Source organism: Urocitellus parryii, chromosome 1, assembly GCF_045843805.1.
Source record: "Urocitellus parryii isolate mUroPar1 chromosome 1, mUroPar1.hap1, whole genome shotgun sequence".
Lineage (NCBI taxonomy): Eukaryota > Metazoa > Chordata > Mammalia > Rodentia > Sciuridae > Urocitellus > Urocitellus parryii.
Genome location: NC_135531.1, coordinates 180,286,356 through 180,308,618, shown reverse-complemented (window position 1 = coordinate 180,308,618; position 22,263 = coordinate 180,286,356). Strand labels below are relative to the sequence as shown.

The 22,263-nt window shown below is 46.7% G+C and overlaps 2 protein-coding genes across 2 annotated transcripts; one reads left to right on the top strand and one right to left on the bottom strand.

Moving 5' to 3' along the window:
- Window positions 1-4,644: 4,644 nt before the first annotated feature.
- LOC144254716 (olfactory receptor 6F1-like) lies at window positions 4,645-5,571 on the bottom strand. Its single transcript, XM_077798206.1, has one exon. It carries the CDS (start codon window positions 5,569-5,571, stop codon window positions 4,645-4,647), a length of 927 nt encoding a protein of 308 aa, XP_077654332.1.
- Window positions 5,572-17,390: 11,819 nt separating this feature from the next.
- Window positions 17,391-18,335, top strand: LOC144250314 (olfactory receptor 14K1-like). Its single transcript, XM_077792861.1, has one exon. It carries the CDS (start codon window positions 17,391-17,393, stop codon window positions 18,333-18,335), a length of 945 nt encoding a protein of 314 aa, XP_077648987.1.
- The last annotated feature ends 3,928 nt before the right edge of the window (window positions 18,336-22,263 follow it).

The following is a 22,263-nucleotide window of genomic DNA, read 5'->3' as shown; positions in this document are numbered from 1 at the left end:
AGATGGTTTTGCATCGTTTGTTTTCTAACCTCACGGGCACGACTTCTGCCAACTCCCATGAGATATGCAGGGGGACATGGGGAAGTTATGGGCATCTGTGACAGCACATCCCAACATCTCACTGGACGGTTCATGATCTTCATGTTGTCGGTGTGCCTGGCCCAAAAGTCAGCCTTGACTCCTCTGTCTTTTGATGGGGACAGTGGTCATGTGAAGGACTTGTGCCTCACACAGCTTCTAGGAAATCGGAGCCTTTCCTGAAGCAAAGTCATATCTGATTAGTGTGGAAATAACCAAAGTGATAAATAAAGCCATTGAATGAGGCCTGGCTGGGTGCTGCTCAGTGGGAGAGCCCCCCCACCCTCCCGCAACTTATTGTAAAAGTTAATAAAGATATTTTCCTGTTTTCATTATTTTTCTCTGGACACCAATGGACTGTCGTGCCATTTAGTACAATTGTGATGGTATCTAGCCATCTGGAAAAAAAAAAAAAAGAAAAGAAGAAAGGAAGGGATCTAACAGATGATAAATTCACTGAGGATAATGCAGTCTTTTAAGTATATGGGGTTAAAATAATTCTACAGCCATTTGGCAAAAATAACATGACATCCACTCCTTGTGCCAGTCAATGGAAAAAATGATTCTGAGATTACAATGTAACAGTTGAAATGCTACCAATAACCACGCTAGATGGAAAAGTGGGAAATGTTGCTTATCACCCAGGAGGAGGGACTGGCCTTCTAATAGACTCTCTAAATCAGTAGTGAGTCATGAGTGGAGGGCCACATCGCAGGTGAACTTCCTCACTGTTTCTGAAAGAACAATCAAGGCTTTCAGGGCTCACCATTGGACGGCAGGATCATGTGAGCCAGCAGGGCTCACCATTGGATGGCTCTTCTTGGGGGATGGGGGAGTTAGTCTTTGGAGCTGGGGCGACTCCCAACAGTTTCTATTCTACTGAATTGGTAAATTTGACCAAGGAGAATGTGTTTCAAATGTGTGGGGGAAAATACAATGAATACATTCCAAAGGTCCAAATTAACTGAAAAAAAATTTTTAATGAATATCATAAGGAGTTAATGTCCATAATTATAAAAATAGTAAAAAATGACTAAAGAAATAGCAAAAAGCCTAGGAAAAGAGGCAAAACCCCTCAGCAGCTCACATGGAGAGAAATACCCACACTTCTCCGGTGCATCTCTCAGGGTGAGCTCCACACTAGTAACACTGAGGCAGATTGAAAGGGCCTCCTCTGCCTTCCTCCTTGCAAAGCTGTGGATGCTGCAATCCCGCCCCAAAATGGTGAGCCTGGGCAGCAGGGCCTCTCAGACCCCCAACCCAAAGCCCACTGTGAAACATGGCACATGGCAACTAAGCTCCTAGTGCCTCCACCCGGTGTGCATTTCTAACCTGAGAATGCAGAAATCCACAGCTGGGCAAACTGATCCATCACAGCACCACTGCAATGGTAGGAAGTGGAAACTGTCACAGTATCCAGCAAAAGAGACTGAATAAAGTCGTGGTATGTGCACCAGGGGAACGCTGTGTGGATGTGAAGGAGGCCAGGAGGTGGGTGCCCCGCTGGTGCTGGCAGGAAATACCACTAAGTGGAAAGTCAGGCACGGAGGCCAAGCAGGGCACACTCCTAAGACAAAGCAGGGTAATAGGGAGACGGATCCTGCATCTGGAAAAGAGATAAGAAGTGTCTCAAAAAATTAATGGGCCACCTAAGATAGAGGGGGTGAAGCAGAAGGTGCTGAGCAGGTCCCTCCTGGGTGGAGTCTTGTGCAGTTCAACTGGAAGACACCCAAGATCTCCCTGTTCAAAGCCATGAAGCTAAGTGGTAGAGCCAGCCAGCATGCTCTCGGGGCCTCCCATAGACCCCCACTGCTCTCAGGATTCGGACAGACCCTCCTGTGTGTCCCCAGCTTGCCACCTCCACTTCTGAAGACCCTCACGATGCCCCTCATGCTGCTCACATCCCTTCCTCCTTTATTTCTCCACTGTGTTCAGAATAAATTCTTCATATTTGACTCAAATGATTTGCTTCAGATTTTTTTTCATTAGAAGCAAGTTGCAGATGTAAAATTTTATGTTCTCCAAATCCAATCTTCCACTTTCCCCTTCCTCAGCACAGCCAGAGTTCCATGAATCCGGTTTGCATTCAGTCATATTTGCATGTTTTCTATATTCAAATGTACTCTTAAATATCATAGTGTTTTTTGTTTGTTTGTTTGGATTTTTGTTTTATCTCCTAATTTTTTTAAATTAATTCAAATGACTGACTTCAAAACATATCCTGGGCTAGGCATGGTGGTACACACCTATAATCTCAGAAGCTGGGGAAGCTGAGGCAGGGGGATCACAAATTCAAAGTCAGCCTCAGCAGTTTAGTGAGGGCTTAAGCAATTTAGCAAGACCCTGCATCAAAATAAAAAATGAAAAGGGCTGGGGATGTGGTTCGGTGGTTAAGTACCCCTGGGTTCAATCTCTCTCTCTCTCTCTCTCTCTCTCTCTCTCTCTCTCTCTCTCTCTCTCTCTCTCACACACACACACACACACACACACACACACACACACACACACACTCAAAAATTGTGTCCTACCAATGCATCTGTTCCAGGGCACTTATCATCTTTGAACACATTCACAGTCTCTCATTCTTTAGCTATGTTCTGTCTCCTCCCAGCAGAGTGTAAGGGTACATTTTTCTCCATCTTATTCACTCACATGTCCTAAGTGCATGCCAGCCACAGAGAAGGTGCTCTGCACTTGTTGTACTTGCACACTATTTTGGGATATTGTATTTTCTTCATGGTTCAGAATTCATTAATCCATTTTGTACCGAGGTTTATTTGAATGCTTTCTGATTTTTAATATTGTAAATAACATTATATCCATAGAAATCACCTGGGGGTATTTGCTTAGGCTGACCTCCAGATGGTGGGGACAGCACTATGATCTTGACTAGGTGTTACCAGGTTCCACTCAGTGAAGCTGATATGTGGCATCACCAAAAGATTCTTTTCCCAAACAAACGTAAAATGTCGTCCCAGTTTGCTATGAATTTACCTTTTGCTGATCATCTCTTACTTAGTTTAACTGTTAAATATATTGATTTATAAGTAAACTATATGTTTGTCATTTTTGAAAAAAATTTCAATTCCTTTACCTATTTTTGTGCATTCTGACCTCTGTGGTGTCCATGTTTTTCTGGGCTCCACTTTGTCATCTGCAACCTCCCCACTGTTGCCCCTTGCCGTCCAGGCAGAAGAGGGCGGCCATAAGCCTTGTGTTGAGAAATCCTGTGGATCAGTTATTGCTTGTGTCTGTGTAATCGTGGGGTGTCGGGTTCTTAATCCTGCTTTAATGGTGATTTGGGTCTTGAACTTGTCTTCTGTGCAGGTGGCATAAGCTCAGACTCCAGGCCTGCACTTGACGCGGGACTGCAAGTACTCAGTCCTCTATGGGTGACATGTTTACACTCAGGGGCTTGGCTTACAGGCAGGCAGTCACCTGCAGGTCTCCTGGAACCCAGTCTGTGCTCCCCCAACCTCTGGGGACTTCAGAACTCTGTGAGCCCCGCATGCCTGCTGCTGAGGCTGAGCCTGGAAGCTGTGTTAGTCGAATTCCATTGCTGTGACCAAAACTCCAGACAAGAACAACCTAGAGCAGGGAAGTTTATTTGGGTTCATAGTTTCAGAGGTCCCAGCAGTCGATGGCCGACTCCACTGGTCTGGGCCTGGGTGAGGTAGCTCATCCCAGCAGAAAGGAAGCAGAGACGGGAGAGAAGGGGTCCAGGAAGATGCACTCTCCAGGCCTTGGTGACCCCTCCTCCAGCCTCACCCACCTGCCCACAGCTACCACCTAGTTGGTCCTTTCCATCTAGGATGGGCTGCTTAGGTTAAGCTCCCACTGTCCAGCCATTTCCCCTCTGCTGCCCCTACATTAGCAAGAGCTTGGGGAGACACCTCACTTCCACACCATAACAACAGCCCGGCTTCACAGTGACAACAGACAGACCATATGTGACAGTGGGACTGTGACTCACACCTATGAAACAGGACACCAAGCCTCCATGACCCACACCAGACGGTCGGCCATGTCAGCACTTCAATCAGAGTTCGTCACAGTGAGGGGGTCAGCTGCCATCAGTGGCATTTGGCAGAAATCCAGAGCAGGCAGAGAGCAGAGCCTCATAGCTCTGCCCGCAATGGCAGTGCTGGGCATGGAGAAGGGGGAAGCAGCCTGGGAGGGATGCTCTGCCTCCCAACACCTGCCTCCTGAGTGGCAGGGGTCACCTGGCCTGCTTTGATGGGCCCTGAGCTTTGGCAAGGCCCCCTTCCCTCTGTATAATTGCCCCCAAGTTTATAAAGAAAAGCCAGGGGGAGAGCTAATTTAATGTATGAGGTTTAAGTTCTGTTTTAAAGTCTTAAAAGCTGCTGTTCCCGTTGTGTATGGATGTATGGCCAGCATGCCCACTTTGTGTGCTTTGGTTTGGGTCTTCAGGCTTTCTGTGTCTGTGTTCCCTCTTTTCCTCTCTCTCCCCGAATCAATGGCTGCTTGCCTTCCAGCATCCACATTCCCACTTGTTGCCCTGGGCAGGTGGCAGGGGCCGTGACAGGGCACAATTGTGCTGCAGAGCTATTTTCTCTTCCACTTCTTCCGTAGGGTCTCCCTGACCTCCTGGTTGCGGAGGGTGTAGATGAAGGGGTTGAGAACTGGGGTCACCACGGTGTTGAGGACGTGCACGGCTTTGGTCAGGTCCAAGGCATCCTTGATGGAGGTGCGCACGTGGAGGAAGATGGTGGAGCCGTACCAGATGAGCACCACGGTGAGGTGAGAGGAGCAGGTGGAGAAGGCCTTGCTGCGGCCACTGGCTGAGGGGATGCTGAGGATGGTGCGGATGATGTAGATGTAGGAGACCAGAGTGATGAGGCAGGAGCTCAGAATGACCACGGCAGCAATCACAAAGGCCACCAGCTCCACCACCTGCGTGCTGGTGCAGGCCAGGGCGATCCAGGACGCGATGTCACAGAAGAAGTGGTTGATGGCTCGGGGGCCACAGAAGGACAGGCCGCTGATGAGGGCCGTGGGCACTGCAATGGACAGGAAGCCACAGACCCAGGAGCCCAGGGCCAGTTGCACAGAGAGCAGGCCGCTCATGATGGCCCCGTAGTGCAGGGGGTAGCAGATGGCGAGGTAGCGGTAGTAGGCCATGGCGGCCAGGAGGAAGTACTCCGTGCAGCCCAGCGAGAAGACCAGGTACATCTGCAGGAGGCAGTTGATGAAGGAGATGCTCTGGCTCTTCCCCAGCAGGATGGCCAGGGCTTTGGGCACTGCGGCCGTGGTGTACCAGACCTCCAGGAAGGACAGGTTGCTCAGGAAGAAGTACATGGGGGTGTGCAGCTGGCGGGAGGTGCTCACTAGCAGCAAGATGGCCACATTGCCGCCCACTGTGAGGATGTACATCACCAGGAAGAGCAGAAAGAGTGAGAGCTGCAGGGCCTGGGGCCCCGGGAAGCCCAGCAGCAGAAAGCCCCTGCCCTCCGTCTCATTGCCAGCATCCATGGCAGGGACCTGCAGACCAGGAGGCAGAGGGCCACTCAGCCTTGACCATACCTTGGAAGGACTCACAGAGAAGCACTCATGAAAGCTGGTGTCTGCTGACCGCTGGCTTCATGCTGGAGCCAGGCGTGGTGAACATGATAGTAAAGCACAGAGGAAAGCATCACTCCAGTCGACCAACAGCCCAGGAAATTCCACATTCACGAATCACACCCGTCTGGGCCTCCTGCCGCACTAGCTGGGCCCACCAGCACTCTGTGACCCTGAAATAAATGCACGGGTTCAGAAGGCAGCCCCCAGACATAAGTGCTGACCTTAATCACCCGTGGTAGGCTTGGCTTCTCAACTGATTTTCTAAGTTATACGCTCCATCCCCATAAAGAACATTCAGAGGTCAAGTATAAGAATTCTGATCTTTTTTTTTCATATTTAAATTTATTAAGGCAATGCATTCTTCTCACAAAAAAGAAGCAAAAGTCCATATGGAACAAAGCGCTTAACACAACAGGGACATCCTGACCCTCACGGGGAAGTGGGAGCAGGGAGCCAGTTAAGAACAGGATGTCATTCTGAGTGTCATTCTCATTCTCTAGTGCACCCTGGACACCACTTTACATGCGTTGGTAAGCTGTTCCTGTCAGGCATGCAGGTGACCAGAGCCTGCATTTGGGGGCAGACTCTTGAGCAGAGACCACAGGATCGGGATGGCTTCACTCCATGAGCTCTCTAGAGAGCAAGAGCTTTCCGTCCCCAGTACCACCCTCCTCACCACCCCGTGACACACTTCCTCCAGGAAACTAGAATTTCTTGCACATGTCCTGTATCAACAAGCACATGAAGAACCCTGGCTGGGCGGGTTGATGCGTCCACAGCTTGGGTCTACCTAACGTCCAGCAGAAGGGGCCTCTGACCTCCTCCAGGCAGTGCTTCTCATGCCTTAACGGGCACCTGAGGGTGGAGTCCAGGGCAGGTGTAGTTCATCCTCTGAGGGTGGGGGAGTGTCAGTGGGTCTGCACTTACACAGCTTCTGGAAGTGGACACTGGCTAGACCACACCTGAGGAATGGTCTAGCAGCCTTCTCCTTTATAAAGCCATCCCATTGTACCTGGACTTGTACAATTATTATAGACCAATTAAAGTCGAAGGCAAATTCCCTGAAGCTCAGAGAGTGACGTGTTTTGCTCAGGTTTGCTTGGCTGGCGGAAGGGAGGGTACAGAGCACGTCACCCCCAGATATGCTCCTCTGGTGATAGGATTATTTTTTGAGCTGAAGGCAGCTGGAAATAAATAGGAGCTATAAGGAAATCTCCCTGGCTGCTGGCTCCACTGGGACAGGGTGACCTGTCCCCAGGCGATGACTGTCAGCCCAGGGACCCAGAGGAGCCCCGATGACGAGCCATGCAGAAATGACCCTGGCCTTCCAGCAGTTCCCACAGTCACGACCCCCAGAAGCTGGGCTTTCCCTCTGCCCGCCTCTGCTCTGAACACTCACTCTTTGGAAAGATGCTGCCTGAGTCCACCTTTAGACCCCTCCTCTGAGCTACTCACCTAAGTGCTCCCACTTGTGTGGATCTTTTTAATAGACTGAAGGGTGCTTTTCTTTTATAAATTTGTGTTTTCTCTAATTGGCAGGGCTCCAGCCAGTGAGTCTAAGATAATTGGAGGGGAAAAGATTTCTTTCATGCCCACTGTAATTAAAAAAAACAAACAAACAAACAAAAAAAAAACCACCTAGATTATTAATTATCCTAATGAAGAGAAAATTGATCTATATATCAAGGGTGACTCAGACAAGAAGAAATACAGAGAAAAAATACTCTTTAGCAAAATGTGCTATGTAATGTCTTTCCCTAATTTCCCAAAGCAAACACGTTTCAGCGCCTGTGTCATTCACAGGAAAAGTTAGTCTTCAATAGTAACGACCCCTTGCAGTTGGAGCACTGAGCACACAAGTTCTGTTCTCCTGGGAAACAGGAGCCCAGGAGCACCTGGACTGTAAACCCAGGCCAACCTGTGGCACAGCTGGGGCTCAGTACCCATGCCCCAAGCATGGGCTCGGGGTGCAGATGAACTAGGCAGCCAAGCACAGGCAGAGGCACAGACCCTTCCCCATCCTCCCCTGTCCTCCTCTTCCTCCTCCTCCTCTGGTAACCCCAGGTGGCAGGTGCCTGCCTTGCTCCCAGAGGGCAGAGATGCTGCACAGAGAACAAGTGCCCGGCCATGTCCTCCTGTTCACCACCCTCAGATCATGTCCCCTTGTCCTCCTGGAACCTGGTGGTTGCCCACAAGCCCTCAGATCTCCTGCTCTGGGTCTGAATCCTGAGGACTCTGGGGCACAGCACAGACTCTTATACACTAGGAACAAGCACAGGTGTAAAGAACCTGCCCAAGGTGGAGTGGTGCTCACCAGCTCTGGGGTCCCACTGCAGAGCACAGCTTTTAACATAGGAAGATTCATTTGAAGTTGTGACTATGTCATCTCTAAAAATCTATGTGTCTATCTCTCTATAGTTGAATGGGTTTTGAACTCATTCTAAGATGTTCTTGGCACATGATTGAAGAGTTTTTAAAAATCAGAGAAAGACATGGTTTGATTATTACTTTTGAATAAATTTTCATTTTATTTTTAAAATTAATTACCAGGGTTGTTCATTTTATAAAAAAATGCATGTTGATTTACTGACTAGATATGATATGTAATTTAAATACCCAGAAAGTTTAAATGAATAAAGAAAGTAACTGTTCTCATACCCAAAGCAACATGTCATTAGAAATGACTGCACTCAGGTTGTTTCTGTTGCAGGCAGACAGGAGGCCCCTGGCGGCTGGCCACAGAGCTCAGCCTGCAGAGTGGAGTTGTGTGGAGTGCACAGACAGTGGCCCTCCCACGACCCCGGGGCATGCAGCACCTTCCCACCCAGAGCCACTCCACACTCACCTGTCCCTGCTCTTCCCTTCCATGGTTTTCTCCCTGACTTCGATCACCCTGTCCCCTCCCTCCTGACTTAGATCATCCTCTTCCCTCCTGGCCTCTCATTATTCCATGGGTGCTTTTCCTGGTATGCAGGATGCTTTGGCGGGATCTTCCTTGGTCCTCAGACCTCTCAGGCTGTTCCTTGTTCCTTTGGTCCCATCCTGCCGCGTCCCCTTACAGCCAACCTGCCTCCTGCTATCTTGTGTTTTCTCTGCCTCTTGAGAATTCAGAGCCTCCCACGGAAATACTTTGCTGTTGAGTAATTAGGTGTGGGGAGCCCTGGGGGAGGAGGTTCCCTCTGTCCCTCGGGTACTTGGGGTCAGTTCACCAAGACATGGCCTTCTACTAAATCTTCCCAGAGCAAGGCTTCAGAACCTTTCCAGTCACTTGAGAGAGAAATCTAAATGGCAAAGTTACCAAAGAAGGAAAAGGGTATTTCTCTGGCTTTGTATGTTAATCATTCATAAAATCTGAAAAAACAGAGAGTAGTGTTTTTGTTTTGTTTTGTTTTTGTTTGTTTGTTTTTAGAATGAATAATACAAATTAAAGTGTAAAGGAAACCTAAGCACATCTCAAAATCAAAGGTGAGGGACTGGGCTTGACATGGGTGAGGCCCTGGGCTCTATCCCCTAAAATAAATCAGACAGGAAGTTTGAACTAACAGACAAATTAGTAATATTTCATGCCCAGATATTGTCCCAAAGCACCACCTATAATGTCCTCATTGTATTTTTATTAAATCTTTTAGTTTCATGGTGTTGGGACCTCCTATGACTGAAATAGAGTTGATTGTTCAACAGTGAAAAGAAAATTAGAACTTCATGTTACAAAACACTATTGGTGGGATAAGAATTAAATTATCCTTGTTAGGAAGCAATTTTTTTTATAAAAATTATGGGGCAGTTGGCTCAGAGCACAGAGCCCCCCTCCCCACATTAAAGAGCCCCAGATGGATGGTATGTCTAGGAGCACCAACATTTCATGAATTTGTCAAACTCAACAGTTCACAAGAATCAGTGGTGTCAAGAATGGGAAATGGGAGTTTTCTCTACTGCCAGATTCGTGGTTGGTGCGATAGCTCCAGGAGTGAATGCATCTACAACTCACTCTATTCCTATGATTACTACCTGCAGTGATGCCTCATGGTGCACGGCTGGAGGTTGCTAGTCCTGCCCTCTGTGTAAGCCTTGTAAGTTCTGGGTTCAACCTAGGAGTCATCATGGTCTGTCTTACAGCCCCAGGTCTGGCCGCCTCACACCCAGTTTCCTGCAGGAGCACAGACCCCATGATTTCAGAGTGCCCTTGCTCTCCGGAATCCACAAGGACCCATGCCAGTCACTGTCCTCTGCCCACGATGTTGGTGGCACTTAGTATTGCTAGATCTTGAAAACTTTTTCTAATAACTATCGTGGAGTGTCTAATTTGTACTTTGTTGTGCCTCTTCTTTTTCACTCCTGAATTTGACCAAATTTTAATGTTTCTTTGCCTTCTGGGTATTTTCTCTAAATTTCACATGTATGTGCTTTATTATCAATTCATTTGTGTTTTTAAATTATTTTATCTTGGGCTGGAGATGTGGCTCAAGCAGTACCATGCTCGCCTGGCATGCGTGCAGCCCGGGTTTGATCCTCAGAACCACATACAAACAAAGATGTTGTGTCCGCCAAAAACTAAAAAATAAATATTAAAAAATTCTCTCTCTCTCTCTCTCTCTCTCTCTCTCTCTCTCAAAAAAAATTTTAAAAATTATTTTATCTTATCTATGAATCCTCTCTCTTATCTTATCTCTTATCTTATCTCTCTCTCTCTCTCAAAAAAATTTTAAAAATTATTTTATCTTATCTATGAATCCTGCAAACTGATGATTACACATTGTTGAAATATTGTCTGAGACTATCTTTCAACATCATGTATATGTTGTTAAAAAACAAGTCCAACTCTTACTCAGTCACACTTACCAATATTTTCCTCCCAGGCTTTTGCTTTGGGGGTTTGTTTAAGCCATTTCTTATGCCAACATATCTTTTGAATTCTTTTGGAGTTCTGACTAACAAATTTAGGAATTTTATGGGTTTTTTTTTTAGTGATTTATACATGATATTGGAGTCGTGTGAGGCAATCATGCAGCAGTAAATAGAATTTGTCCCACTGCAGCCCCAGTACCTTCCCTGACCCTCCCCCATGCCTGCCCTTCCTCTGTCTACAGGCTTCCTTCTGTCTGTAGTTATTTTTTAATGCATGCTTTATAGGTATACAAAAGGTGAAAGTCACAGTTTTCCCCCCTGTGCTCCTCTGATCTCCTTTTATTTTCAAGAGATTTCCCCATTCCCTTATTCTCCTATTTTTATCCAACTTCTGCATATGATAGAAAACATTCCACCCTTGACTTTCTGGGTCTGGCTTCTTTCACTCAGCACGATGCTCTCCAGCTCCATCCATTTGCCAGCAAATGCCAGAACTTTATTCTTCTTTGGGGCTGAGTATCTATACCACAAATTCTTCACCCAATTAAGGGCATGAATAGATTGGAAAGAAGATCTTTGCCAGCTGCTCCTCTAGCAGAGTATTAATATCCACAACTTAGAAAGGAAAAAAAAAAACACCAAAAACAACAACAGCAATAACCGCCACCAAAACCAAACAATCGAGTTAATACCTGGGCAAAGACCTAAAAAGACACTTCTCGAAAGAAGAAATACAAATGGCCAACAAATACATGAAACATGTTTACCATCCCTAGCCACCAGGAAATGCAGATCAAAAGTATGTTGAGGGCTGGGGCTGGGGCTAGTGTAAAGTGTGTGTGAGGCACTGGATTCCATCCTCAGCACCACATAAAAATAAATAAAGATTCTGGGTGTCCATTTACAACTTTAAAAATACTTTGAGATTCCATCTCACTCTCGTTAGAAAGGCAATTATTAGGAATACAGATAATAATAAATGTTGCTGAGGACCTGGGGAAAGGTAAGTTCCCACCTTGTTGGCAGGACTGAAAATGAGTACGAATGCTCTGAAAAGAAGTACGGAGGTCCCTCAGAAAACTGGAAATGGAAACATCTGTTGACCCAGCTGTCCCACTCCTTGGTGTTCATCCAAAAGTACTAAAGTCAGCTCCACAGGCACTTGGTGGTCATAGCCACACAATTCACACCAGCCAAGTTACGGCGTCAGCCCAGGTGCCATCAACAGATGGATGCGTGAGGAAATGTGGCACATCTACACAATGGAGTATTACTCAGCCGTGAGGAAGGACAAAGCTGATGTGCATGAAGGGAGAGAGGAAAAGAGAAGCTCAGTGGCCGTGGGACTTAACACAGCCCACAGGACAGACCCCCACCTCCAAGGACTGTGGGTCAGTGTCCCTCTCCACAAGAACTGAGATGAGTTAGGGCAGCCAATGGGAAGAAAGTGGGCATGCAGATATAAATTAGTTGTTACAGGCTTTAGAAGCTAATGAGCGTCTTAGGACATGATTGTCACCTACACACAGCAAATAGGTAATGAACTACTAAGAGTTACCCTAATGAGACCCAGAGGGAGCTCCCCTCTGCAGGCTGGAGGAAAGGGCAGTGGGCTGGGCTCAGTCTGGGGGTGGGGAAGGCCTGGCCTCCTGGGCTTGGGGTGTGAGCAGTGATCTCAGAGCAGCCAGGAGCGCCTCGGGGAGCAGCCCAGGTAGTCACACAGGCCTGCTCCCTATGGCTTTAAAGACTAGACCCTCCTGGACAAGTGCCTGAGATCAAGGCCACTAAGCACAGTTCTCCTGCCCCAGAACTGGGAGCCTGACAGTGGGAGCACATTTCGCATGTGGAGGACGGCCTCGGGGCCACAGTGAGTTGAGGGGTAGAGGGGAGGGTGGGACTTGGAGCTGGGCTCAGCTCTACGTGGGAAGTTCCCATGGACCCTTCTGGGCAGTGGAAGCATTTCCAGGAAGCACAGGCTCCACAGGAGCAACCACGGCCCTCCAGTCCTCCGCCCTCACTTCTCTCCTCCATCCTGTCTGTCCCTCACCTGCTCTTCCTGCCCAGAGTGGGAGTTTACTTTAACGTTGTATATGAACCGTAGAGAGGTGTCTGTACCTGGCCCTACCCCAGCTCTGTGGGCGCAGCAGACCCCCAGGGACGCAGGGCTGTTCCGTGCCTTTTTTCTGTAGAGCTGGATGGGACAGCTGCACGTTTGCCCCATCGTGTGGAGCTTCTCTGGACCCATGAGTGTCTTGGCACAGAGGGGCACAGCCTTGCTGTGCCGTGTCCTCTGTGAAGCAGAGCCCACAGAGGCTTCAGCTGGCTTTCCAGCGCTCACTTCCTACGTGGCCATGAGGAGTGTGGTTCAAGCAATCAAAGTGAGCTCCAGGGTGGAGTTTGGCCCTCCAGGGTGGAGCCCTCCAGGGTGGAGATTTGCCTTTGAAGCCAAATGTGGTGTGGGAAGACTCCAGAGGCTTTGCTGCATGCTCTGGACCCTGGAAGCACAGGGAGTTGACATGAGACAAGATGGCTGGCTGCGAACCTGCACTCCAAGCTTGGCATTCGCCAGAGGAGAGAGGAGAGTGTGGGGTTGAGCTGCAACCTGAGTCAGGCTCCCCACTGCTGCCTGCGCTGGGGCCAGTGCTGCCTTCCCACAGCAAGCACACTGGAGTGTGCAAGGTAGCCAGAGGTTTCCTTTGCGGATGGGTCTTTCAAATTTAAAGTTGGAAGAGAAATGCATTCTTGGAGAATTTAAGTAAACGATGTCATTACTACTGAAACTGAAAGGACTTGTTTCTCTTGATTGGAAGACTTTGAAAGTCTAGGCTGATTTTCAGAGCACACTTTCTGGAGAGCAGTGTGGAAAAGTGTGTGCATGTGTACCTGTGTGCACCTGTGTGCATGCTTGTGTGTGCACATGTGTGCATGTTTGTGTGCATGTGTGTATGTGTGTGTGCATATGTGCATGTGCTTCTGTGCATACTTGTGTGTACACATGTGTGCTTGTGTACATGTGTGTGCTTGTGTGCATGTGTGTCCACAGGTGTGCATGCACATGTATTTGTATGTGCTTGTGTGTGTATGTGTATATGTGTGTGCACAGGTGTGCATGCATGCGTGTATGTGCACTGTGCCTGTATGGGTGTTCGGGTGTGGGGTAGTATTGTCTGTAGTTCTGGGTGTCTTGGTTGCTGTTTCAACACAGCTTCTCACCTTCTAGCCTCTTAAAAGCACCTCATATGAGCCAGGTGCCTGCCATCCCAGCTGCTCTGGAGGCTAAGGCAGGAGGATGGCAAGTCTGAGTTCAGCCTGGTAACTTAGCAAGACCCTGGCTCAGTGATAGAGCACCCTGGGCTCAATCCCTGGATCCACACCAATCAAACAAGAACCCCATCACATTTCAGTTTACTTTCTCATTCTTTGATTTACATTATTCTCATCTGGTTCTCACTAAAAATAAAATAAATTTGATGCCCAATTTTACCAATTGCTCTTTCCTCCACCACCTATTTAGTTTTCTCCTATTGATTCATTATCCTTGAAAACAAATGTGAACCAAGAGCATTTGAGCAGAGAGCCTGGGGGCTGGGGATGTAGCTTGTGAAGCCCTGGGTGTGATCCCAGCACCAGAACAAGAACACAAGAGAGAAAGCCGTCTTGTAGCATCCTGCTGGAAGCCCAGGTACATCCAAGGGAGCAAGAGAAAGCCCCACACTGTTGAGTGCTTTGTGGCTCATTTTTTTATGTGCACGTTTTTAACATCAAAGTATGACTAATCCTCATCAACACCCTAATTTGTTAAAACAAAACAACTTCAAAGCATTTTTTTTGCATAGTGGAAAAAGAATTATTAACTTTTTTGGTTTTTAAAATGTTACTATTCCAAATAATATCCTAATATTACACTACAGAACTTCTCATTTAAAATGTTCATTTTGTTTTATTGTGAAAGCAGGGGTTTGATTCTTGGCTGTGAGTGAAACTGCGCTGCTCAGATTGCACACTTGTCTAAGGTGAGGAGTGACTACACTGGCACTGGAGGGTGCAGAAGCCAGATAAAGAACAGAGAAGACGGACACATGTCTGTAATCCCAGAGGCTCAGGAGGCTGAGGCAGGAGGAACAGGAGTTTCAAGGCCAGCCTCAGGAAAAGCGAGGCATTAAGCAACTCGGTAAGACTCTGTCTCTAAATAAAATACAAAATAAGGCTGTGGGTGTGGCTCAGTGGTGGAGTGTCCCTAAGTTTAATTCCTGGTTACCCACACCCTCCCGCTGCCAAAAAAAACCAGGTGAGACTCAGAGCTGTCTCTCCAAGGGGAGAGGAAGAACAGAGGCTAGGGACAGAGAAGCCTCCCCGGTCGGCCTCCTCCATGGAGAGTGCTCGCCATCCTGGAGAACTCCCTAGAGCACGTCCCTCAGCCCAGCTGGGCGAGCCTTGCCAACACAGACCAGGCCAACCAGGACAGCAGTTAGAACAGTGGCACAGCTGAAGCTGAACAGTGGCACGGCTGAAGCTGTCTATCTGGGGTGAACAGCAGTGATGGGGACAGGCACCTGTCAGAAAGCCCAGGAGCAGGACAAGGCTGGGGAAGCCTTGGGTGGAAGGAGTCTGAACCAGGAGCCTGGAGGGCAAAGTCCACTTCTCTGCCATCAGGGTGCATGGGAGCAGCCTCTGACATTAAGAAAATGTGTCCCTGAGGCAATGCTAAAGCAGAATCCAGGGCTCTGGGCGAAGGACAATGGAGGGGCAAGAACAGGTACAGGCCTCCCTAGCCTGGATGTGTGAGTGGCCTCTGGTAGAGGCCCCTGGTCCTGGTAGCAGCATGCCTGCTGCTCTACTGGGTGCAGAGAACATGTCTAATACATGCTGGTTCTGGTGCTAATCACATCAGGCTTAGAATGTTATGACCTTCACCTAGCTTAGTCTGAGGAGTTGCTGTTGTCATGAAAAATTTCATTGTGTTTTTGAAAACCAGTTTTTTTCAAAATAATTTGTATGGCTTTCTAATTTTTTTAAACTATGCTAATATCCACATTAAAGAAGCAAAATAGACACTAAAATAGCACTTTCACCAAAGAATTACACTATTTAACGAAAGTATGGGGGAAGGAATCAAGGTCCTTCAAAATAAAAGAGAAGTGGTTAATAAATATAAGATCACTTGACAGCAAGGAAGATTTCACATTTTAACTTACTTTTTTAAATTTCTAGTGCATTGCAGTTTTTCAAGACATTGGAGTTCGTTTTGGCATATGCATAAATGCACACGACACAGTTTTCTACATTTCAGTCCCAGTACTAGCCCCTTCCCTCTCCTCCACCCTAACCCCATCCCTCCTCTATCTACAGGTCTTTCTTCTATTTATTTATTTAAATTGGTGCATCATAGTTATGTACAAGATGGGAATGCATGTGGTACACTCGTACATTCACAGGCAGAATCTGGTCGGCGTTACTCCCCAGTTCCTGGTTTTGTTTCCTTAGCTCAGGGGTTGTATTGAGGAAGCTGGTGGCTGTGCCAATGTGTTGGAGTATTGGATCTCGGTTTGTCTCTAACAGCTTCTCTTTGAGTTGATTTTCATGCGGGGTGAGAGGCAGGGATCAAGTTTCATTCTTGCTCATGTGGGTATCCAGTTTTCCCAGCCCTACTGTCATTTCTCCACATTATGCTTTGGTGAGTGTCATGTGGTGGTATCTATGTGGGGTTGTCCCTGTGCCTTCTATTCTATTCCATTGGTCTTCCTGTCTGTTTTGATGCCAATCCCCACATTTTATTCTCAATTTCATTAATTTGGGCTGTGATGATTTTTTCCTGTCTTCTGCATGTTTGGAACTAGTTTGTTCCTGCTTTTCTGGGCCTTGATGTGCGGCTTTAGGTTGTTTACTTGGGATCTTGCTGTTTTTAACACAGGCACTTGACGCTGTAAGCTTTCCTCTAAGAACCAACCTTGGAGTATCCCAGAGGCTCAGGTATGTTGTATCACTCTTCTTGTTTGAGTCTAGGAATTTTTAAATTTAATTTCTCAATGTCCTTCAAAAAGAAAAGAAGTGAACAATAAACAACAGCATCACTTAATAATGATGAATATTCCCTTTTTTAGTTTATTTTTATTTTACTCTTCCTCTTTCTCAGATGTCAAGTTTCTACTGAATTGGCTGCTACATTTCTCAAGATATGAAATGGCCAACTATAGAAAGACCTTCCTGTCTTTCTCTCCTCCTTCCTTTTTCCCTCCCTCCTTCCTGTCTTCCTTCCTCCTTCCCTCCCTCCTTCCTTCCTCACTCCTCTCCTTTCCTCTTTTACTTTTGTGGTGCTGGGGATTGAACCAGGGCCTTGCACATGCTGGCCAAGTGCTCCACCACGGGGCCACACCCCAGCCCAACATTTCTTTAGGATCCTACTTGAAACCAACAGCTTCAGCCAACTGCTGGTCTTGATTTAGGTCAAATTAGCAACTATTTAAAAGATTGCAGTGTACAAGAAGCAGAAGTGTTATTCAAGACTTCTCTACCACAAAAAAATTTAAACAAGTAGGATGTTATTTATATAAAAAGGTATTACCCTGTTACAATTAAAATTATGTAGCCAAACCTGCAATTATCAGTGGGAAAAATTACCCCCAAATCATTTCATGTTATCAGGGAAGGAACTGTAATTCTTATGTTTTTTTTTTTTTTTGCAATCAATTTGAGTCCAGGTATATTGCAGGTTTTTGTTGTCTGACTCATGGGTCCACTAGATATGCGAATACCTTGGCATTTTAAAGCTTTCTCCCTCACTATGCTCACCTCTACTCTTCTCAGAAATTAAGGAGCAAGTGACATTTCTAGCTGATGTGTTGCTTTACCTACTTTTTTCTTAACCCTGGCTCCTGACTCAAGTTATGAAGAACTGGACGCTGGTGGTGGAGTTCCTGCTCCTGAGGCTGGCTGAAGGCCAGGTGCTGTGGCTGCAGGCTACGCTTTTCTTGATGATCTACCTCATGGCTGCACTGGAGAATGTGGTCATCCTGCTGCTCACGCTTGTTGACCGCCGTCTCCACACCCCAATGTACTTTTTCCTTAGGCATTTGTCTTTCCTGGACCTGTGTCTCATTTCTGCTACCATGCCCAAGTCCATCCTAAACTCCTTCACGCTCTCGGACTCCATCTCCTTCCTGGGGTGTGTGCTACAGCTCTTCTTGGTGGTCCTGTTGGCTGGGTCGAAGATTGGCATCCTCACAGCCATGTCCTACGACCGCTATGTGGCCATCTGCCGCCCTCTGCACTATGAGGCTGTCATGAGCAGCGCTTTCTGTGTCCAGCTGATGGCCCTGTCCTGGATCAATGGGGGGGCCTTGGGAGTCTTGTACTCAGCTGGGACATTCTCTCTGGAGTTCTGTGGTTCTAATAGGGTGCACCAGTTCTTCTGTGACGTGCCTGCCCTGCTGAAGCTCACCTGCTCTGCAGAGCACACCATCATCGAGGCCAGCGTGGCTGTCAGGGTCTGCTATGCCTTCTCGTGTTTAGTGTGCATTGTGGTCTCCTATGTGCATATTTTGTCCACGGTGTTAAAGATCCCATCCAGGCAGAGCCAGTCCAAAGCCTTTTCCACCTGTGTGCCTCACCTCCTTGTGGTGAGCGCATTTCTGGGAACTGGTGCAATTGCCTATTTAAAGCCGGCGGCTGATGGGCCCCCCGTTGTAGACCTGCTGGTATCTGTGTTCTACTCCACAGTACCTCCAGCCTTGAACCCCCTCATCTACTGCCTGAGGAACAAGGACATCCGGTCAGCTCTGGGCAAAGTCCTCAGGAGGGTTAGAAGCAGTCGGCAATGGGAACAGGACTAAGTCGAAGCTGGCACCCAGAGTTTCAGGGTTTTGTTGTTGTTCTGCATCTACTGAAGTGTTTAAATTTCTACTTAGAGATTGAATCTCTGCACAGCCTTTTAGCAACAACTTCAGGGTGTATGTTTTCATAGACAGTAAGCCTTTTCTTACCCCTCTTCACTTTATATCTTACTGTCATGGAAATTGCAAAGGTTTCCTACTATACTCTTGATTTTGATTTTTGCTCCTAAATTCCATGAGCTTTCTATGAAGTTCTTATCTCTTCAAAACGTCCATATTTCCTGGGTTTCACTTTATTTAGCTAATGATTTATAATTTCAGAGTTTTCCTTGCATCTATTTATGGATTCGACTTGACTATACAGCCCTTCTGATTTTCACTATTTGGTGAAAATCATTTTAACTTAAAATCATGACCTTAACAATTTTGCAGTTCAAAACAAGGTACTTAATTCTATCACAAGTTTCACTTTTTGCTCCAATATATGCTTGATATATTTAAGGTACTCGAGACTGAACTAAGGAGCATTCTATTCCTGAGCTACATCCCCAAATCCTTTTTATTTTTATTTTGAGACAAAGTTTTACTAATTTGCCCAGGCTGGCCTTGAACTTCTGAATACCTGGGATTACAGGTGTATACCATTATACCTGTCTGTTTGATGTAGTTTATATCATTATAGATTTAAGCATATGATTCATTCCATCAGATCTGTGTTTCTTTGCATGTAATTTATATTTTTGGATGCAGGCACTTTTCTCTTAACCAAAACTTGTTTGTACCTAATGTGCAAATTCCTGATATTGTGCTAATAATGTTCTGTAATTTATGAAAGTAACATCTGGCATGGCTTCTAACATTGTGATAAATTCACCTTCTCCAGACTTTCCAGGTCATGTAACACTTCCAGAACCCTACAGGTGCAACCTTCAATTATCAATGGGAAAAATTACCCCAAAACCATTTCATGTTATCAGGGAAGGGACTCTCACAGCAGAAAACAGTTCAGCTCCCTCTCCAGTCTGCTTACGGCCTCCTTCTTGAAGATGGAAGCCATGCTTGTTGACCACCTTCACTGTGTGCAGGCTTTACGTCCACCCCTTCTATTGGTCCTCGCAGCCAAGGGAAGGTGGCTACAGCGCTCAGCATGCAGAAAGCAGGCGGTGTGCTCGGTTGCCCATATCACAACACAGGGCTGTAGTAAACGCCCCTGCTGTCGGCTGGACACACCTTTCAGACTGGGTGCTCAGCACTGCATCTCTGAAACTTTCTCCTATGACCCACCTCAGGAAATCTTCTATTTGTTTACAGTCTTCCAAAATTTCCCAGTCCAGCCTGAGCCTGGCTATAAAGTACTTAGTTTCCCATTTCAAGTCTACGAAACCTTGTATGTAATAGACAAAAGTAATTTAAATGGTTTTTTTGTAGTGGGACTTGTATATATATTGACAGAAAATAAGTTAAGTATCTTGTAGAAATCAAGCTGCAGCAGGAACACTGGCCTATGAGGCCCACTATGAGGCCTTTATGGTGTAGTTCACAATTCAGAGTCTTCAAAAGCTTGACCTTTAATAGACATTTGACCCCTGGTCAGTTTATTTTATACCATCATAAACTTATATTTCTGAAATTTTTTTGTATTCAATGAACCCATCAATTTTTAATTAAATCCCTTTTACAAAAATGCTGAATTGAAATATGGAAAACATGCACATCTGGGAATGGAGGGCTTTGGATGATGACAAAGCTCTCAAGGGGGGATCAGTAAAGTGACCCGTGACCAGCCTCACCTAATTAAGTCCCACCTTTCAAAGTTTGTAGCTCGAAGAGCACCAGCAGCTGGGGACCTGGACTGCAGCACAGGGGCCTTTAGGGACATTCCAGATCCAAGGTACAGTCCTGCCTGTAGTCATGCCAGGTCTCATCTGCTTCACGTGCACCTTGATATTGTGTGTTAGTGCACACGCACACAGACACACAGACATACACACACAAACACACACATTCACAACTAGGTGAAGAATTTCCTTTTGGAATGTGGTCAGACACAGTAACTGTCTCTTTGGAAGACTCCGGACTGTTGCTAATTAGACCTACAGTCCTGGCCATAGCTGTGTCTCTGTGGAGATGGACCCCTTGGCCATGGGCAGTATGCCAGTAGGCATGGATGAAGACCTCATGTGAACAGAGGCGAATGGCTTCAAACACGTTCCTGTCCCAGGCTGCAGGAGGAGGGAACTAATGTAGAGAAGCGAAACTTTCAGAGCCCTCACAAAAGAAAGCAATTCGACAGGGCAGGAGAGTCAATGGAGGACCACGCGTGTTCAGGCCCATGTCTGGAGAACACCAGGCGGGCAGCAGAAGTCCTACTGCAGAAGTGTTTCTTAAGTAGAGAATTCTGAATGCTCCCAATGCAAATAACTGATCCAAAAAATGGTGGAAATGCTAATTACCTTTGATTGATCTTTATAAAACATGTGTATTGAAACCCCACATGGTCTCCATAAGTAAATATATTATATGTGAAGAGAACTTTAGAAGGTAGCACAAAGCAAACCAAGAGGGATCTAGACTCGTGCCTAAGCACCACTAGACACATGTCTGTGTGTACTTCAGCAGGTGGCCAGCAGGCCTTATGAACTCCACAGCTGATCACTGAGAGGTGGAGAACCTGATCCCTGACTCAGTTTCACTTATTGGAATATTTTAAGGGTGTTTGAAACAACCTATGTACAGGAATCTCTTTTTACCATAACAAACTTCATGATTTTAAATATGAATTATTTCCAGTGAAAGCTTTGTGACCAAAATGGGGAATAATTACATAAGTGAATTTTATTTTATTTTTATTTATTTATTTATTTATTTTTAAATTTTTTTATTATTAGTATTGAAAACATTACAAAGCTCTTGACATATCATATTTCATATAAGTGAATTTTAAACCCTGCTATGAAACCTACGAATGAAGTCTCACTCGTACTTCATGTTGAAATGATCGTGTTTTAGATCCTGTGTTGGTCACTGTCACCTTCTGTCACTGTGACACCACACCCGAGACGACCTCCTTAGTTATGAGAAGATGGAGTCATGGCTTCAGAGGTCCCAGCCCATGGTCAGTTGGCCTCAACCATCTGTGCCTGTGGCAGGACAGACATGGTGGAAGGAATGCACAGAGAGGTCAAGTCCCCCCCACTGGCATCTGGGAAGCAGAGAGTGTGAGGGGCTCCCCACCTGCCTCTCCAGGGCAGCTCAAAGACTCATTCCCCCCACAGCCTCCAGAGGGCTCCACCATCTCCCTGCAGCACCACAGCTGGTTCCCATGCCTTCCACATGTGGCCTTGGGACACTCCAATCCAAACTGTGGCAGAGTCTGGGTTAAACTGTGTCATTCAGAGTGATGGCACTGGTTTCTAAATTGCATCTATCACTTGTGTTATGGTCCTGCTTGACAGGGGTAATTGGGAAGAAATGTGACCTGTGTGTGTGTGCTGCTCTTTGCTGGGTGCCATATGGCTGTTCAGAGACTCTGTGGTGCATAATTACTGCCCATAGCAATCATGAGCACCTATGTGCCAGAGGTTCCTCTAGGGACTTAATACACGTTCCTCATTTATGAAGCCCTGAGGAGTTCTCTACACTGTGGCCTGCTGTCTTTATTTTACACTGAGGAGCAGGTGAGACTTGGTTCAGATGGGACTCTGGTAGAAAGCACTATTGTGACTGGTTCCTTCAGGGAAGGGGAGAGAGAGACATGGACAAATGAGACGGAGATACAAGTAGACTCCCATGGTCACCCATGGAGAACCAGTCAAGGCAAAGCAATCACTTCAAAGCCCATGTTCAGCACACAGAGGGCCCCTGAGCCCACATCTGTGATGAAGACTCAGGCCTGAGCCTTGACAGCATTTGGATCTGGTGAAGCACC

Excerpts from the sequence above, each read along its gene's own strand:
- LOC144254716 (XM_077798206.1), bottom strand. The coding sequence starts at position 5,571 with ATGGATGCTGGCAATGAGACGGAGGGCAGGGGCTTTCTGCTGCTGGGC.
- LOC144250314 (XM_077792861.1), top strand. The coding sequence starts at position 17,391 with ATGAAGAACTGGACGCTGGTGGTGGAGTTCCTGCTCCTGAGGCTGGCT.